The sequence below is a fragment of the Bos indicus genome, chromosome 11 (genome assembly GCF_029378745.1).
Source record: "Bos indicus isolate NIAB-ARS_2022 breed Sahiwal x Tharparkar chromosome 11, NIAB-ARS_B.indTharparkar_mat_pri_1.0, whole genome shotgun sequence".
NCBI lineage: Eukaryota > Metazoa > Chordata > Mammalia > Artiodactyla > Bovidae > Bos > Bos indicus.
The window spans coordinates 103,393,079-103,406,272 of NC_091770.1; the positions used below are offsets into that span (position 1 = coordinate 103,393,079).

Below are 13,194 nucleotides of genomic sequence, written 5' to 3' on the forward strand. Positions count from 1 at the left end.
CCGGAGAGCAGGTTATACGTGCTACTCCTCAGGCTCAGAAAGGGTGAGCAGCTCACCCGTGGTCACAGAGCTGCAGCAATTAAGTAGAATGGAGGGGAGGGTCCCAGGTCCCTTAGCTGGAGCCTGTGTGCTCCACCAGGTCCTTAACCACAGGCGTGGGGCTCAGGGGAGCCCTGGGCATCCTCATCCTGTGTCCCTCATGCTCCCCGGGACCTGACTCCAGCCCCACCTCTGCAGGTGTGACCCCGGTGGGCACGTCCCACTGTCTGGACGGGCTCTTGGGAGCATGTGGAACTGAGGACTGTGTGAGCATCTGGGGGCTTATGGCCACTCCTCCGGGGATGGCCTCCGCACCCGCTGTGACACTCTCTCTCTCTCTCTCTCTCACACACACACACACACACACGCACGCTCCCGTACACGCACACGTGTGCCTCCCTGACTCTGGAGTCTGCAGTTTGCATACTTCTCTCCCAGGTCTGGCCTTGGACTGCATTCCTGCAATGCCCTCCGAGACAGCTGCTTCTTAGGCTCCTATCTCTTTTTGAATGCCGAGGGGGGCTCTGCTGGTCAGAAGGGAATATTTTTATGGTAAAAAATGAGCCACGCTGCATCAGTGCCGGGGGGTGGGAGCCGTCACCGCAGGTCACCCAGGCAGACTGATGAAAATTCTGCTTATGAAGTCGCTGCTCCCCCATTAATTAGGGGGGAGGGGGGCCCGCGTGCCACTGAGCACCTCGCCCACGGCCAAAAGCTTGTCAACACTTCCCACGAAGAATGAAAATGTAAATACCTTTCAGATTATTCAATGTCACCAAGGTATGGAAAAAAGTCGGAATGCTGGGTGTCATTTATCTCGTTGCGGATTTGAAGAGCTTTTTTCTATTAAATTTCTTAAAATTAATGTTTTATGTTGCTCAGAGTAATTTGAACAATTATGGGCTTAAAGAATTGATCATTACAACCCCTGGGATTCAGAGCTCCCGACTGAGTCCTTTGAAAACCCACTGATTTATCGTTTTGCTACTTAACCAGGCAAGCTCCTGGGATTTGGGACCCCAACCCCCTCCTGCCCCAGGCGGGGGCCAGTTCCCAAGACACAACCGCCGGATCTGCCGGCGGAAGAGACGCCAGTGGGTCCCCAGGTCTCCAGGAGAGGTGGGGGGAAGAAGGGGTGTCTCTGATTTCAGAGCTTTCACCCGCCCTGAGCAAATTTTATATTTAAAAGGAAAGAAGTCCTTTTACATACTGGTCTAAATTGTTTTTTATCATTCAGGTGTTTACCTTTGATAATGTATGCAATCGTCGGGTTCAAAAATGAAAAGAACGTGATAACACGGGCAAGATGAGTATTCCGCTTATGTTAAAATTTAAAGTTCTAAGTATTACGTTACAGAGGTTACTGTTTTTCAAAAGTGAACAAGCCCTAGCCCCTCAGGAAAAAAATGCTGAGGTGTGTCCCGCCTCCCCGCCAGGGTGCTTCCCACCCCGAGCCCCCCTCCCACTCCGGCTGGCCGCAATTCGGAGGGAGTCCGGGGCGGACCCGGCTCCAGCTCCAGCCTCCGGAAGGCAGCCCCACCCAGCCCCCCGGCCCCGCCCCCAGACCCTGCGCCCACCCGCTTCGCAGGGCCCTGGCTGTCAGGAGCTGGTTGGGCGGGAAAACCCCTGGTGGGCGCGCCCCTGGACTCTGAGCTGGGCGCCCATCGCCTGTATCCGCGGGGAGACAGGGCGCCCGGAACCCGCATCCTGCGCTAACACCCACACGCCTCTAGATGCCCCGCCTGGTTAACAGGGTCCATCATGGGAAATAAGTCGTCGTGGTCTCCAGGTGACCCCCGCAGGGGCCCGTAAGATGGGCGTCCACTTTCCTCTGCGGACCCGCCCGAGGTCCTCCCGGCCTGAGATCGGCCCCGCCCGCGTCCTCACTGGGCCTTGGTTCGGGCTTTGGCACCGCCCCCGCCCCCCCCGCCCCGCCCCAGTCCAGGGTCACGTCCGCAGACTGAGCTGCGCCGGTACCTGGAAGCCCGTGTGTCTGCCCGCTCGGGGCCGCGGGAAGGTGGTCACCCGGGGCCAGGCGCTCCGCCCAACTGGGGAGACAGACACGCGAGGTGTGCACACGAGCACTGTCCACTGCCCGGCTGACCGCGAGCCCCACTCAGCTGAGCGCTCCCCTGAAAGGCCGGCCGGGACGCGACGGGCCGGCCCCGACGGGGTCCACTCTTCCCCCACCCCAACCAGGACTGGGGTCTGGGGCCCGGTTGCCGCCTGGACGCGCCGCCAGCTGGGAGCCCCCGACCAGGCGGAGGCTCCCTCGGGCACACTTTGCACTTTATTAACCTGTCAGTGCCTGAAAGGTCCCAGGCGGCCTGGGGGGAGGTCTCCAGGCTGGGGGTGGTGCCCGGCGCGGCGACTGGAGGATTTATACTCCCCCTGGGCTGCCGCAGGTGGCCGCCTTGGTCCCACCTCAGCCAGGCCCCCTCCCCAAAAGCTGAATCCCACCCAGACAGGCTGCCTTCATTCCCCTCGAGGGCGAGGGCGCCCCTTGCAACACTGTGCCCCACGTTCAGCTCGGCCACACCCCTGGGAGGCTGAGATCTCAGACCACCAACCCCCAGGCCAGCCTGGGACACCTTTCACTTCCAGCTACTAGGCCTCTGCTCACCCGGGCGCTGAAGTACCACCCACCCCGACTTCTGCTCAGCCATGCTCTTCCCTGGGCGCTCCCCCAAACTGAAGGGTGATGGGGCCACGTCTCCCATCGATTCCCCAAGTTTCCTCCCGAGGGCCTCCCCCATTCCTTGCCATTCTTCCTGGCGGCTGCCAGCAACATTCTTGGGGGGAGGGGCGGGCCTGCTCTGGGTTCAGGGCAACAGCAGGTGCTGGTGAGGGAGCTGACCATGCTGGGGTGGGCGGGACTGGGGGGCGAGTGGCTTGACCAAAGCCCCTTGGGCTGCCTGGCGGTCGGGGAGGGAGGGGGGACATCTGCGGAGCTCCCCTCCTCCTCGCCAGGTCACTTGCTCAGCTTCTCACAGCAAGTTAGCAGGTCGCTGGGACTGGAATCCTAGTTGCAGAGCCCCCGGTGACCGCGTTCCTGAATCTCCAGACTAGTTGACTCCTGCAGTCCCCCTCCCCGTGCTGAAGCCTGCTCCAAGCAGTTTTGCTTGGTCCTGTCACCTGGCCACCCCAGCGCCCGCCTCTCCCAGGGACAGAGTGGGAAGGCCCAGCCCCTCCACCCACGGTTGGACCGTCTGTTCTCCTAAGTCTCCGTCCAGTGCTCGGAAGCCTGGCGGAGATCTCGGGACAAAGGGGCCCCGATCCACACCAGGTGTCGTCCCTGGCAAGAAGCCAACAGCTACTCCAACGGGGCTTCCAGCTTTCAGAGATCCATCTCCATCCCCAACGCCCTCTCCTCCCCCAACCCCGAGCCTCACTGAACATACAGGCCTTCCAATGACTGTAACTGACGAATTTATTGAAGTCTGGGAGAGACCCGATGGTCAGAGAATAAATAAAAGACAGGGGAACGCCACAGAAACAACAGGTAGCTGGGGAGGCAGGCTTGAGGGATAACTTGAATCCACACGCGGCCGGCCTCTGTGTCCGTGGTGGCCAGCGGCAGAAGCATCTGGCAGGGAGGCAGCTCGGAGGAGCCCCCGCCCCGGCCTTCCTTTGCCTGTGGGGCATCCAATCCATGGGCAGTTGGAGCCCACAGGGAGAACGGGAGCTGGGGGATGTTTGGCAATGGAAATCGGTGGGCTGGGCTCGGCCTGAGCTCTGAGGGCAGCTGTGACGGGTCGAGGGGAGGGGGTGCAGGGACGAACACCTAGTCTGGACTGGAAGAAGCTCCTTAAGCGTTCCAAGAGTCCGCCCCTCCCCCCAGGGTAGTGGGGTCCAGAAGGATCGAAAGATCTAGAGCCAATGGCCCCAGGGGAGGGGTGGGGAGGGTCCCGGGGAAGACAGGAATTGGTGGCAGGGAGGCCCCCAGAGGAAGAGGAAGTTCTCAGGTGTGGCCTCCCCGCAGCCACCTCCTGCCTGGACGGACAGCTTGATCTCTGACTTAAAGAGGGGGTTGGGGGGGAGGTGGAGCAGGGGGCTAGAGAACTCAGACATATAGAACCTGGGAAACAAAAGCACAATTAGAATTATTTTTAATTTTGGAAATTAAAGCATCTTCCAGCCTGAGGGCTGTGCTGGTCTGGGCAGAGGCCCCTGAAGGGAGTGAAGGCTTGGCCTCCCTGGGGTGACATTTCCGGTCTGGAAACGGTGGCAAGCACTGGGTTAATTGGTCGATAAAGGGAAAAATCTGCTTACAAAACAAGGCTTGCCGAGAGGCCCCCAGTTTGAGCAGCAGCAGCCTCTCAGACCCGAACCCGGAGAGTCCCTCTGCCTGGGTGGGAGAGGGCACTCCCAGAAATGACCCTCCCGAGCCTTCATCCTGTTCCCCGTGGCACCGCGTCCTGCAGAAGTTCGTGCTTCCGGCAGGAGAGCTGCTGCCCAGACTCCTCACTTCCGAGGCTTGAGGGCACGGGGACTCAAGTCAGAACTGAGCGTGGTCCACCTCGTCCAGCCAGGAGGCGGGGCTGGCAGGGAAGTCGGGGTAGCCCCCGCTGCTCCCAGTGGAAAGGTCGGAGCTGGGTCCGTTCCCTGCCAGCACTCTCATGGGTGGGGGCCCACCTGGGGCTCCCGTGGGCACGAGCCCCAAGCCGGCATCGGGGTACACCAAGCTGGAGAGGAGGGGCTGGGGGCCAGAGAGGCTCTGCAGGGCAGCAGGCGAAGGGGGGACGCCGTAGGGGCTGCCGGGGCGTAGCTCTCTGTACTGCTCCGGGCCGGCCAGGCCTCCGTGCTCCAGCGGGAAGCTGCCCGGGGCCCCCGAGGGCCGGCCCAAAGTCGGGGCAGGCTCTCCTAGGCTGCCGTAGAGGCCGCTGGCGGGGCCCATGTCGGCCATGGCTGGCTCGTCTGCGGTGGAAGCAGAGGGCATTGCTTAGTGCACACCTGCTGCCACCTCTGGTGCTCCTCGGTGCCCCCTGCAGGCGCCGTGTGCCCCACCAGGGCGGGTCAGCCCACATCTCTTACCCTTTCACCCCTGAGTTTGTTCAGCTCCATCCCACCTGATTCCTATGAAACTGTGGGCTCCTGTGCTGGGATCCAGTATGATCCCAAGGCTACCCAATTTTGCAGACAAGTTAATTGAGGCTCAGAGAGGCTAGGTGAGTAGCCTAAGGTCACAATGCAGCCAAACAATCTCCTAAACAAACTCTCTGAGGATGGACATTAAGAGCTGGTGGGGGAGGGGCTCTCTGCTTTGGAAAAAGGAGGTAACTGGGTTCCAGAGACGAGGGTGGACCCTCCTCCAACGCCAAGCAGCTAGGACCTTTAATCACCCCAAGACTGTGCTGCTGCCTCCCTAAAAAATCACTGTAAGTGCCAAGTGCCCTGGGTGGGGGCAGGGGGGAGCATGGTCAGACCCTCCCTCCAGGACAAAGCCTGCCAAGGACACGCATGCAGGTCACGGGGTTTCTGTCCCCCTTCAGAAGAAGGGCAATGGTCCTGAGTGGCCAAACCACAGGGCTTGGGGATGGGCGCCAGGGTCTATAGAGACGGGGATTGATTCCCAGGCTCCGGCAGTCAATCAACCCAACGCTCTTCCCAACTCCGCCCGTACCAGTGAAGGAGACCTCCGCGTCGCTGTCCTGCCCCTCCTCCTGGACGCTGTCCTTGTCCGACTTAGAGCCGCCTCGGGCGCGCTTCATGTTTCGGAAATACTGGCCCCAGCGCTGCCGGCCCGCGTCCTTCTTGAGCCTCTTTTCCTTGGCCCGGCGATTCTGGAACCACACCTGGGGGTGGGGTGGGGGGCGGTGGGGGCCGATAAGTGGCCGCTGCTCTGGGACCCGGGGTGGCCCTTGTTTGCCAGCGGCTCGCAGGGCGCGCGGGGGCGCCGGGGCGCTGACCTGCACGACGCGCATGTCCAGGCCGGTCTCGGAGGAGAGCTGCTCCCGCACGTGGCGCGCGGGCTTGGGCGAGGTGTTGTAGGCGCTCTTCAGAGTCTCCAGCTGCTTGGCTGTGATAGTCGTGCGCGGCCTCTTGGCCGTGGCCTCGGCCTCTGCACCGCGGGGGAGGCGTGAGGCTGGGCCTGCTCCTCCGGCCGCTCGGCGCTCCCACCTCCCTCGGGGCGCGCGCACGTCGGGGCCAGAGGTGCCGCCGCCGCCGCCGCTGCGACCGCCAGCCTCGCCGCCGCGGCGGGAAGGCCAAAGGGTTTTGCGGGACGCGGGTGCCCGGAGCGATGGAGGAAACGCGCTGGGCGGTGCTCCAGCCCAGCCAGGGGCGGCCCTGCGGCGGCCTTCTTTAAGGACCCAGCCGCCCTGGATCCGGGTGCAGGCGCTTCCAGCCTTGGCCCCCTACTGACAAGCGCTGCCCGCCCCCAACCCTCCCCCGCTCCTCTTTGTTCTAAGGGCGCGGGTAGAATCGGATCTTCACGGTCAAGGATTTAGGACGATAATTCAGACCCGCAGAGCTAATCCACGTAATTCAGGCCAATCTCCCTGCGCCCGGGAAGGAGGCGGCTGCTAAGACCCCAGACCCGGCTTTCTCAGAGCGGGTCTGCTAACTGTCCCGGGCTCCCGGACCTGGAGGCGGGGGCTCCCCAACGCCCCCGCCCAGAGAGAAGACGCTTAAGTTCTCGCCGCTTTGTGAGCGCTTCGCCGGGAACGCTGGAGGGAAGGATCCCTCCACACCCGACCCGGATGGGCCTTAGCCCCTCTTTGCAGGGAAGGAAAGGGGAGGGTGGGCCGTGCCCAGGCCGAGCCCCGTGACCGTCGCCCCCTCCCACTGACCTCGCTGCTTGGCTGTCTCGTAGTCTGCCTTGCACACGAGCCGGCTGTCCTCCATGAGATAGAACTCGTCGCCCGTGGCCAGCTGCCGCTTGCACACGACGCAGGCGAAGCAGTGCAGGTGGTACACGAAGTCCTGGGCGCGGCGCACCACCTGCGTGGGCGGGATGCCCAGCTGGCACGCGGCGCACTTGGTCCCGAAGCGCCTGCGGGACGCACAGGGCGCGGCTCAGAGCGGCCGCCGCTCCTTCGCCCGGAGCGGGTCGGAGAACCGCTAACGCGGTTTGGCGCAGGGTGGTTCCTGGAGGAAGGCGTCCCGGGCCCTGCCCCTGGTCGCAGAGACTACCCGCAGGGACTACCGAGAAGGGGATCCAGATGCTCTGGGGCACACAGCTGTCCTCTGTGCCCGGATTGGGGAGGTGAATTCGGAAGGGCAGGGCCTTGGCCACCGGGCCGACGTGCAAACCCATGAGTCCTCTGCCGGGTAGGAGCCCCATCCCCACCATTAAGCACGAATACAAGACCAAAACGAAGAGGGAGCACGTCCAGTAGAGCGTTACAAATTTGGGGTTATCTTTTTAACTACTGCTTCAATGACTCACAAAATTAATTACTTTAAAAGATTGTTAGTGGGCCAGCCCAGCCGCCAACAGAGAGGCCCCGGGGGTGCCCTGTTTGGGGAAAAGGAAGGGTGTGGAGATGGGGGTTTTCAGGGCTCCAGACTTGCTTACGGTGAGGGCCCCGGGGCTCCCCTGGGTGCGCCACCCGCCCCAGGCAGCTGGCGGGCTCACTTGAAGAAGTCGTCCTTGCAGTACACGCTCTCCCCACGGCTGAAGCAGCGCTCGGCCAGCGGCGCGTGGCAGTCGCTGCACTTGAGGCACTTGCTGTGCCAGTGGCGGTCCAGAGCCTTGAGGATGAAGCGGTCCAGGATGTGCTGGTCGCAGCCGGCACACAGCGGGATCTCTGCAGGCGGGGAGGAGCCACCGCGGTCAGGGCCGCCGCACAGAGCCGGAGGCCTCCCCATCCCACCCAGCTCCCAGGACTGGGCTGCCAGGAGGCCCCCTTCCCGGCACACCCTCGTCCCTAGCCAGCTTGAGTGGCCACCCAGCTCCCCTGAGTTCAGGGAAAGTGTGGCTTGGAAGTCCGTGCCTGGCCCACAGCGGAAATCCAGGACAACTGAAGCTAGGCTTAGAAACATACCCAGGGGCAGGAGGGTATCCAGGCCACCCCCTCAGATACCCTCAACTGCAAAACGTTTCCAGTGCCCGAAGGATGCACTTTGAGCTCAAATGAAACCCTCGCCCCCAGGGCTGTCTCAGAGGCTGGGCTGGAAACCGGGTCCTTACCATCACCAGAGGCCCGGCACACGTGGGCCATGGGGCATCCACCACCCAATGGCCCTCTTTCCTCGCACAATCAGGCGCCATGGTAGCCAGAGACTTGTGGCAGGTGTGGCTGCCCAGCCCCGTGGCCCTGTCCCTAGGCTACCAAAATGAATACTGATGCCCTGCCTGTCTTTGGGCGGCCCTGGGGGTACTTGTGTGTAGACTGGACGTATGGATGCTCTGTCCTCTTGCTCAAACATCGATGCCTGAGCACATACAGTAGGCAGTTTGCCTTCCCCACAGAGACACTTGTGTTCTATTCCCCTGGGGCTGCAGGCCTCTGCGGGAACCAGGCTGGGGAAACGCAAGGCCTGCCTTTGAGAGGCACAGGTCCATGGGGGTGCTTTGCAGGGTGTTCAGGGCATGAGGACTACCTGTTAATTTAGAAAAAGTCTCCCGAGGGCAGAGAGCCTCGAGCAGGAGCTGGAACCTACTTAAATATATCACCACCTCAGCACACTCACCTCGCTGACAGTGGACCCCCTCCAGCCCTAGGCCGGCCTGGCAGCCGGCAAAAGGGCCAGCGAGGGACCTTCCTTTGCCCCATGCTGAGAGAAGAGGGAATCAACCTCCCTCCTACAGCCCCGGGCACCATGAAGGACGGGATCCCGCGTCGGGCAAAACCGCGGCCCTGGGTGCGGAGCCTGAGGATCTGCTGCCTGCCCTGGCTCCCCAACCCCGGGCGGCGATGGCAGGGCGGCGGGCGAGGACACCCGTCTTAGAGCTGATGGCTGGACAGGCCCGCGCGGCGCGGATTCAGCACCGCGGCCCGGACAGCTCCCGGAGCGCGCTACCCGCGGAGCCCCGCGTCGAGCAAAAGCCTCTCCCGCCGCGCCCCTCGCGCTCTCGCGAAGCCCTGGCGACCCGGGCCTTACGCTGCATGGCGACTCCAGCCTTGGCGGGGTCTCCTACCCTCGGCGCTGGCGGCCCAGCACAGCCTTGCGCTTGCCTGCCGGCCCGATCCCCTCCGGCTCTCTTGAGACGTTTCACGCGGAGCCCGCGCGCCCCTCCCTTCCTGTCTCTTCGCCCTCCCACCCCTTCCTCCCAGCCCCCGTGGCCACCCCTCCCAGGAACCGTCGGAAAATAAATAAATAAAGAAGTAGGAGACGGAGGAGACCCCCACAGCCTGGATGTAACCCCTTTCCCACCTGCTCTCACCCCGCCACTGCCCACCCTTCCAGGGCCAGCTCCATCCCATCCTGCGGTTCCCGCCTGCTTGGAAGCTCGTGGAGGACCATCCCAGTTCACGGGGAAGCCAAGGCGCTGGGGGTGAGCTGGGGGTTTTCCTGCAAGAGGACCAGCCCTGCCAATGGAGCAGGTGCATGTGAGTGCAGACACCAAGATTCCAGCTAAGGGAGTTCAGCCACCGGGGTCCAGCTCCACGCTGGCCCTTGTGTCTGACTTCGCCTGGAAAGTGTGGCGGGTCTGGGTGCAGGCAGCCTTCATGGAGATTCTCCTACCCCATCGACACTGGGACACACGTTTGCTCTCTGCACACTCTCCCTAAAGGAAGAGTATTTTCCAAACCAGTCCTGGGACCCAGAGGGCCCCCAGCCTGGGAGGCACCAGCGCCGCGACGAAACGCCCGACGACACAGCTCCAGGGGCCCAGAGGCGAGCCCGCTGCTGGGATGCTCAGGTAGGGACGCGCAGTGCTGGGGCCCTCATACCCATTCCCGCCCGCGCTCCCTAGCTCCCGCCGCCTCCGTGGCCGGGCTGAGAAGGAAGCGAGGACCGCTGAGTCTCCACGGGGTCCGCCCTCCCGGGCGCAGCCGCTCGGCCGGGGCACCCACCTCGGCGCAGGTCTTCTCTCCGCGCCAGCAGCGCCAGCAGCAGGTCGCCGCCCGCCGACTCCCGGCCCGGGACCAGCTCCCCGCGCGCCTCCATGGGTCCCGCCGCCAGCCGCCGAGGCTCTCCGGTCCTGAACTTTCCAGGGGCTCGGCGAGACCACGGCCTCAGTGGCCCCGGGCCGGCGTCTGCACGACTCCCGGCGCTGCTGGGCGCTGCGCCCGCGGGCCGCCCAGGGGCCCGGAGCCTCGGGCCGCGCGGAGGCGGAGCGGCGGGGGGGCGGGGCCGCGGCGCGGGGCGGGGCCGGGGTCGCGGAGACGCGCCGCTGGCGTCCGCGGACTCTGCGCGCCTTTGCCGGGAGAACTGCGGTGCGGGGAAACCGCCCCGAGTGCCCGGCCCAGGGATAGGGACGCGCAGGGGAGGAGCCGTGTCAGCGCTGCCAGATAGCGCTTGACCAGGCCCCGAAGCTTCCTGCCCCGGCGCCGGCTCGGGGCTGAGGCCTGGGCTCCGGCGCGAAAGCCCGCGGGTAGCCTGCCGATCAGGGAGGGAGTTGGATCCTACCGCCGCTGAGGCTCGGGCCCGAGAGGTTCCGAGCTGGGAGGCTTGGTCACAGTGCCTGATGGCACGTGCGAGACCCAAGACCCAGAAAGGGTGAGTGTGGCGCCCACGGGCTCACAGGGAAGCCGCCAGGAGCGGACCCGACCTCAGGCCTTCCTGCTCTGAGCAGCTTCTGGGCCCCATCCTGGGCACTGCAGCCCAGAAGTGGGAGTGGGGAAGCAGGGCGAGTCTCCGGAGGGAACCCAGAGTCCTCGGCTCAGACTCCACGATGCAGCCAAGGCTCCAGGTCAGGAGGGACGGAGCTGGGAATGCCGGGATCCACTCTCTTCCCTCCACACCCGCTAGCACCGGAGGAAGCCCTGGCGACCGTTTCCCCATTTCCCGTTTCTACCCCCCACCCCCAGTCCAAATAGGTGAGCTTGCAGGAACCCACCACCCTTGCACGTAGAGACACACCTACCCCGGAGGGTGCCCACCACAGGCCAGGCCACACCCCTGCGTCACCCACAGTCAGCACACAGCAGTGTGGGTCCCGGCAGTACAGAGCTTGGCGGGAGCAGGGGGCCTCCAGAAAGTGTTGGGGGACTAGGGGTTGGTACCATCCTCCAGGAGGTTCCACCTGGGAGCCCCTCAGTGATGCCCCATAGTACCCTGCCTCTGCTTGGCCTCCAGTGGCCTGGTCTGTACACTTAACTTGGAGGCCGGTGTGGAAGGACCTGGGTAGGAGAAACACAGCCCCCTCTGAGCTCCGAGCGGACCCCACATCTCAGTTTGAGCAAAGGCCCCATGCGGGCAAAGTTAAGGTGCCCCTTCACTTTGTGCTACGTTTGTTCCCCAGGACAGGACAAGGGCGTCCAAGCCAGGGAGCTGAGCGGGTGTTGGGTGCATAGGGGTGTCGGCCGTTGAGTGTCAGCTGCTGTGGAGGCCTGCCTGAGAGGGGCCATGTGTGGTCTGACTGGGGAAGGGGCGGGCGGGCCTATGCACTCGGCATCTGGCCGACTGGCCAACAATGCCTCCATTATTTCCCAACGTCCTTGTGACCGAATGGCCCTTGGGGAGTGCAGTTTGGGCAGGAGACCCAACCCAGGGCTGTGGCGCTGTGCAGTTGGGCTGGCTAGGGGGGGCAGGACTGGGCTGTGTGGGAGCTGAGAGGCGTGGGGTCTCTGGATTTTCTTGGCAGCTCTTTCTCTGCCCCATCCCCTCCCCACCAGACATGCCTGCGAGGTCCCTTCTGTCCTCCAGGCGCTCTGTGAAAAGCTGCGGGCCCTTCAGCATGGGTCCAGGCTTCCCAGGCCATCACAAGGGGGCTCCAGGCCTTCCACTTACTCAGGGGTCTGCCAGCTTCGCCCAGGTTCCCATCTCAGGACCCACCAGAAGCCTCCCCGGACTCTTTCCGCCCTGCCCTTAGTGTGTTGCACGCCTTCCTTCCCTCGCCCCTCTGCTCGCCTCTGCCCATCTGTGCCGCTTTCCCCTCTGGGTCTTCCTGTCCAGTCTGGAGACTGCAGGAGGCCATGCGGGGCTCTTACCCCTGGTCCCGCCCAAGGTGCAGAGGCCGGCGGTTGCGGGGGCCCGGGGCCGATCTCGGTCGTCCTCGAGATCCGTTTCCAGGAGCATCGAGGCCTCGGGACCAGGCCGGACCCAAGCGGCCCGGGCAGCGCTCTTTCCTTCTCCTCTGCGCCCCCGGGGAAGGCTGGACCCTCCCCGTGTCCTGGTGCGCGGAGCGTGGTCAGACAAGTGAGCCGCTGGGCCAGGCGCTGTCCGCGGTGCTGAAGGAGGCGCGGCCGCCCACCTCCCCCGACCGCGCCTGCCGCCCTCAGCTCCTCCTGTCCGCCCTCCCCCCACGTCCCGCTGCCCCACCTTCCCAGGTCCCCGGGGCCTCCGCTCGCCCCACCCCCTCCCGTCCCTGGGAGGCAGCCTTGGGCAGCTCCATCTGGAGCTCCAGTCCTGCCTTGAGGCCGGGGATTCGCCCCAAGCGGGTGCTCCACCTTGTAGTTCCTGCTCTTTCCCGCTTGAGGCCTCCAGGAAGCATCGTCCAGGCCGCCGACCCTCAGACCCCCATCGGCCTCCAGTCCAGGCTCCTGCTGAGGCTCTGGCCTCAGGAACTGCCCTGTTCAAACTGTTGTTTCGGGCCTGAGGAACTTTCTGCACTCACGACCTCCTCAGCATGCAATGCCCCTAGGTCTCAGGCCGCAGCCACCTCCCACTCCCCTGAGGCAGCCTGAGGAAGGGCGCCTCGAACAGAAACTACTCAGAAGGACCCACGGGCAAAGAGTGCCAAGGCACCCCAGTGACAGGGGTTACCAGATGGTACTTACATTGGCACCAGCACCACACACACCCGGGCTGGGGCGGGGGGGCAGAGTGTCCGCTGGTCACTCACGCCCCTGTCCGACTGGCACACCAGGGGGCTGCCCATACCCTCAGGGCCGGGTGGGTGGGTGGAGGCGCTGTCCGCGGTGCTGAAGGAGGCGTGGCCGCCCACCTCCCCCTACTGAGCCTGCTGCCCCGCTGGAAAGGCGAATTGACAGAAACTTTAGCCAGGACTCCCCCAAGCTACACTGGCCACTGGAGACCTCTCCACCACAAAACAAGGTGTGGGAGGCGGTAGAAAGAACCAACAGTTCAGCACCGGGGGCA

At 64.2% G+C, this 13,194-nt stretch overlaps 1 protein-coding gene across 3 annotated transcripts; it reads right to left on the minus strand.

Annotated features, from left to right (window-relative positions):
- Positions 1-3,451: 3,451 nt before the first annotated feature.
- Positions 3,452-12,324, minus strand: LHX3 (LIM homeobox 3). 3 transcript variants are annotated; one of them, XM_070799586.1, is made up of 6 exons: positions 12,084-12,324; positions 7,619-7,790; positions 6,831-7,033; positions 5,949-6,100; positions 5,663-5,834; positions 3,452-4,956 (listed from the first exon to the last, which is right to left on the minus strand). In XM_070799586.1, the coding sequence occupies exons 1-6, from the start codon at positions 12,169-12,171 to the stop codon at positions 4,538-4,540; spliced, it is 1,206 nt and encodes a 401-aa protein (XP_070655687.1). In that variant the 5' UTR covers positions 12,172-12,324; the 3' UTR covers positions 3,452-4,537. The 3 variants fall into 3 exon arrangements, with proteins under 3 accessions (XP_070655687.1, XP_070655686.1, XP_070655688.1); XM_070799585.1 differs by lacking the exon at positions 12,084-12,324 and adding an exon at positions 10,005-10,244; XM_070799587.1 differs by lacking the exon at positions 12,084-12,324 and adding an exon at positions 9,088-9,181.
- Between the last annotated feature and the right edge of the window lie 870 nt (positions 12,325-13,194).

What these genes read in the sequence shown, in the direction of transcription:
- LHX3 (XM_070799585.1), bottom strand. Translation starts at nt 10,098, where the DNA reads ATGGAGGCGCGCGGGGAGCTGGTCCCGGGCCGGGAGTCGGCGGGCGGC. An exon ending in TGCAAGGACGACTTCTTCAA is followed by an intron (nt 7,034 to 7,618) that starts GTGAGCCCGCCA and finishes TGCGTCCCGCAG; the next exon opens with GCGCTTCGGGACCAAGTGCG. An exon ending in CGAGACAGCCAAGCAGCGAG is followed by an intron (nt 6,101 to 6,830) that starts GTCAGTGGGAGG and finishes CCCGCGGTGCAG; the next exon opens with AGGCCGAGGCCACGGCCAAG.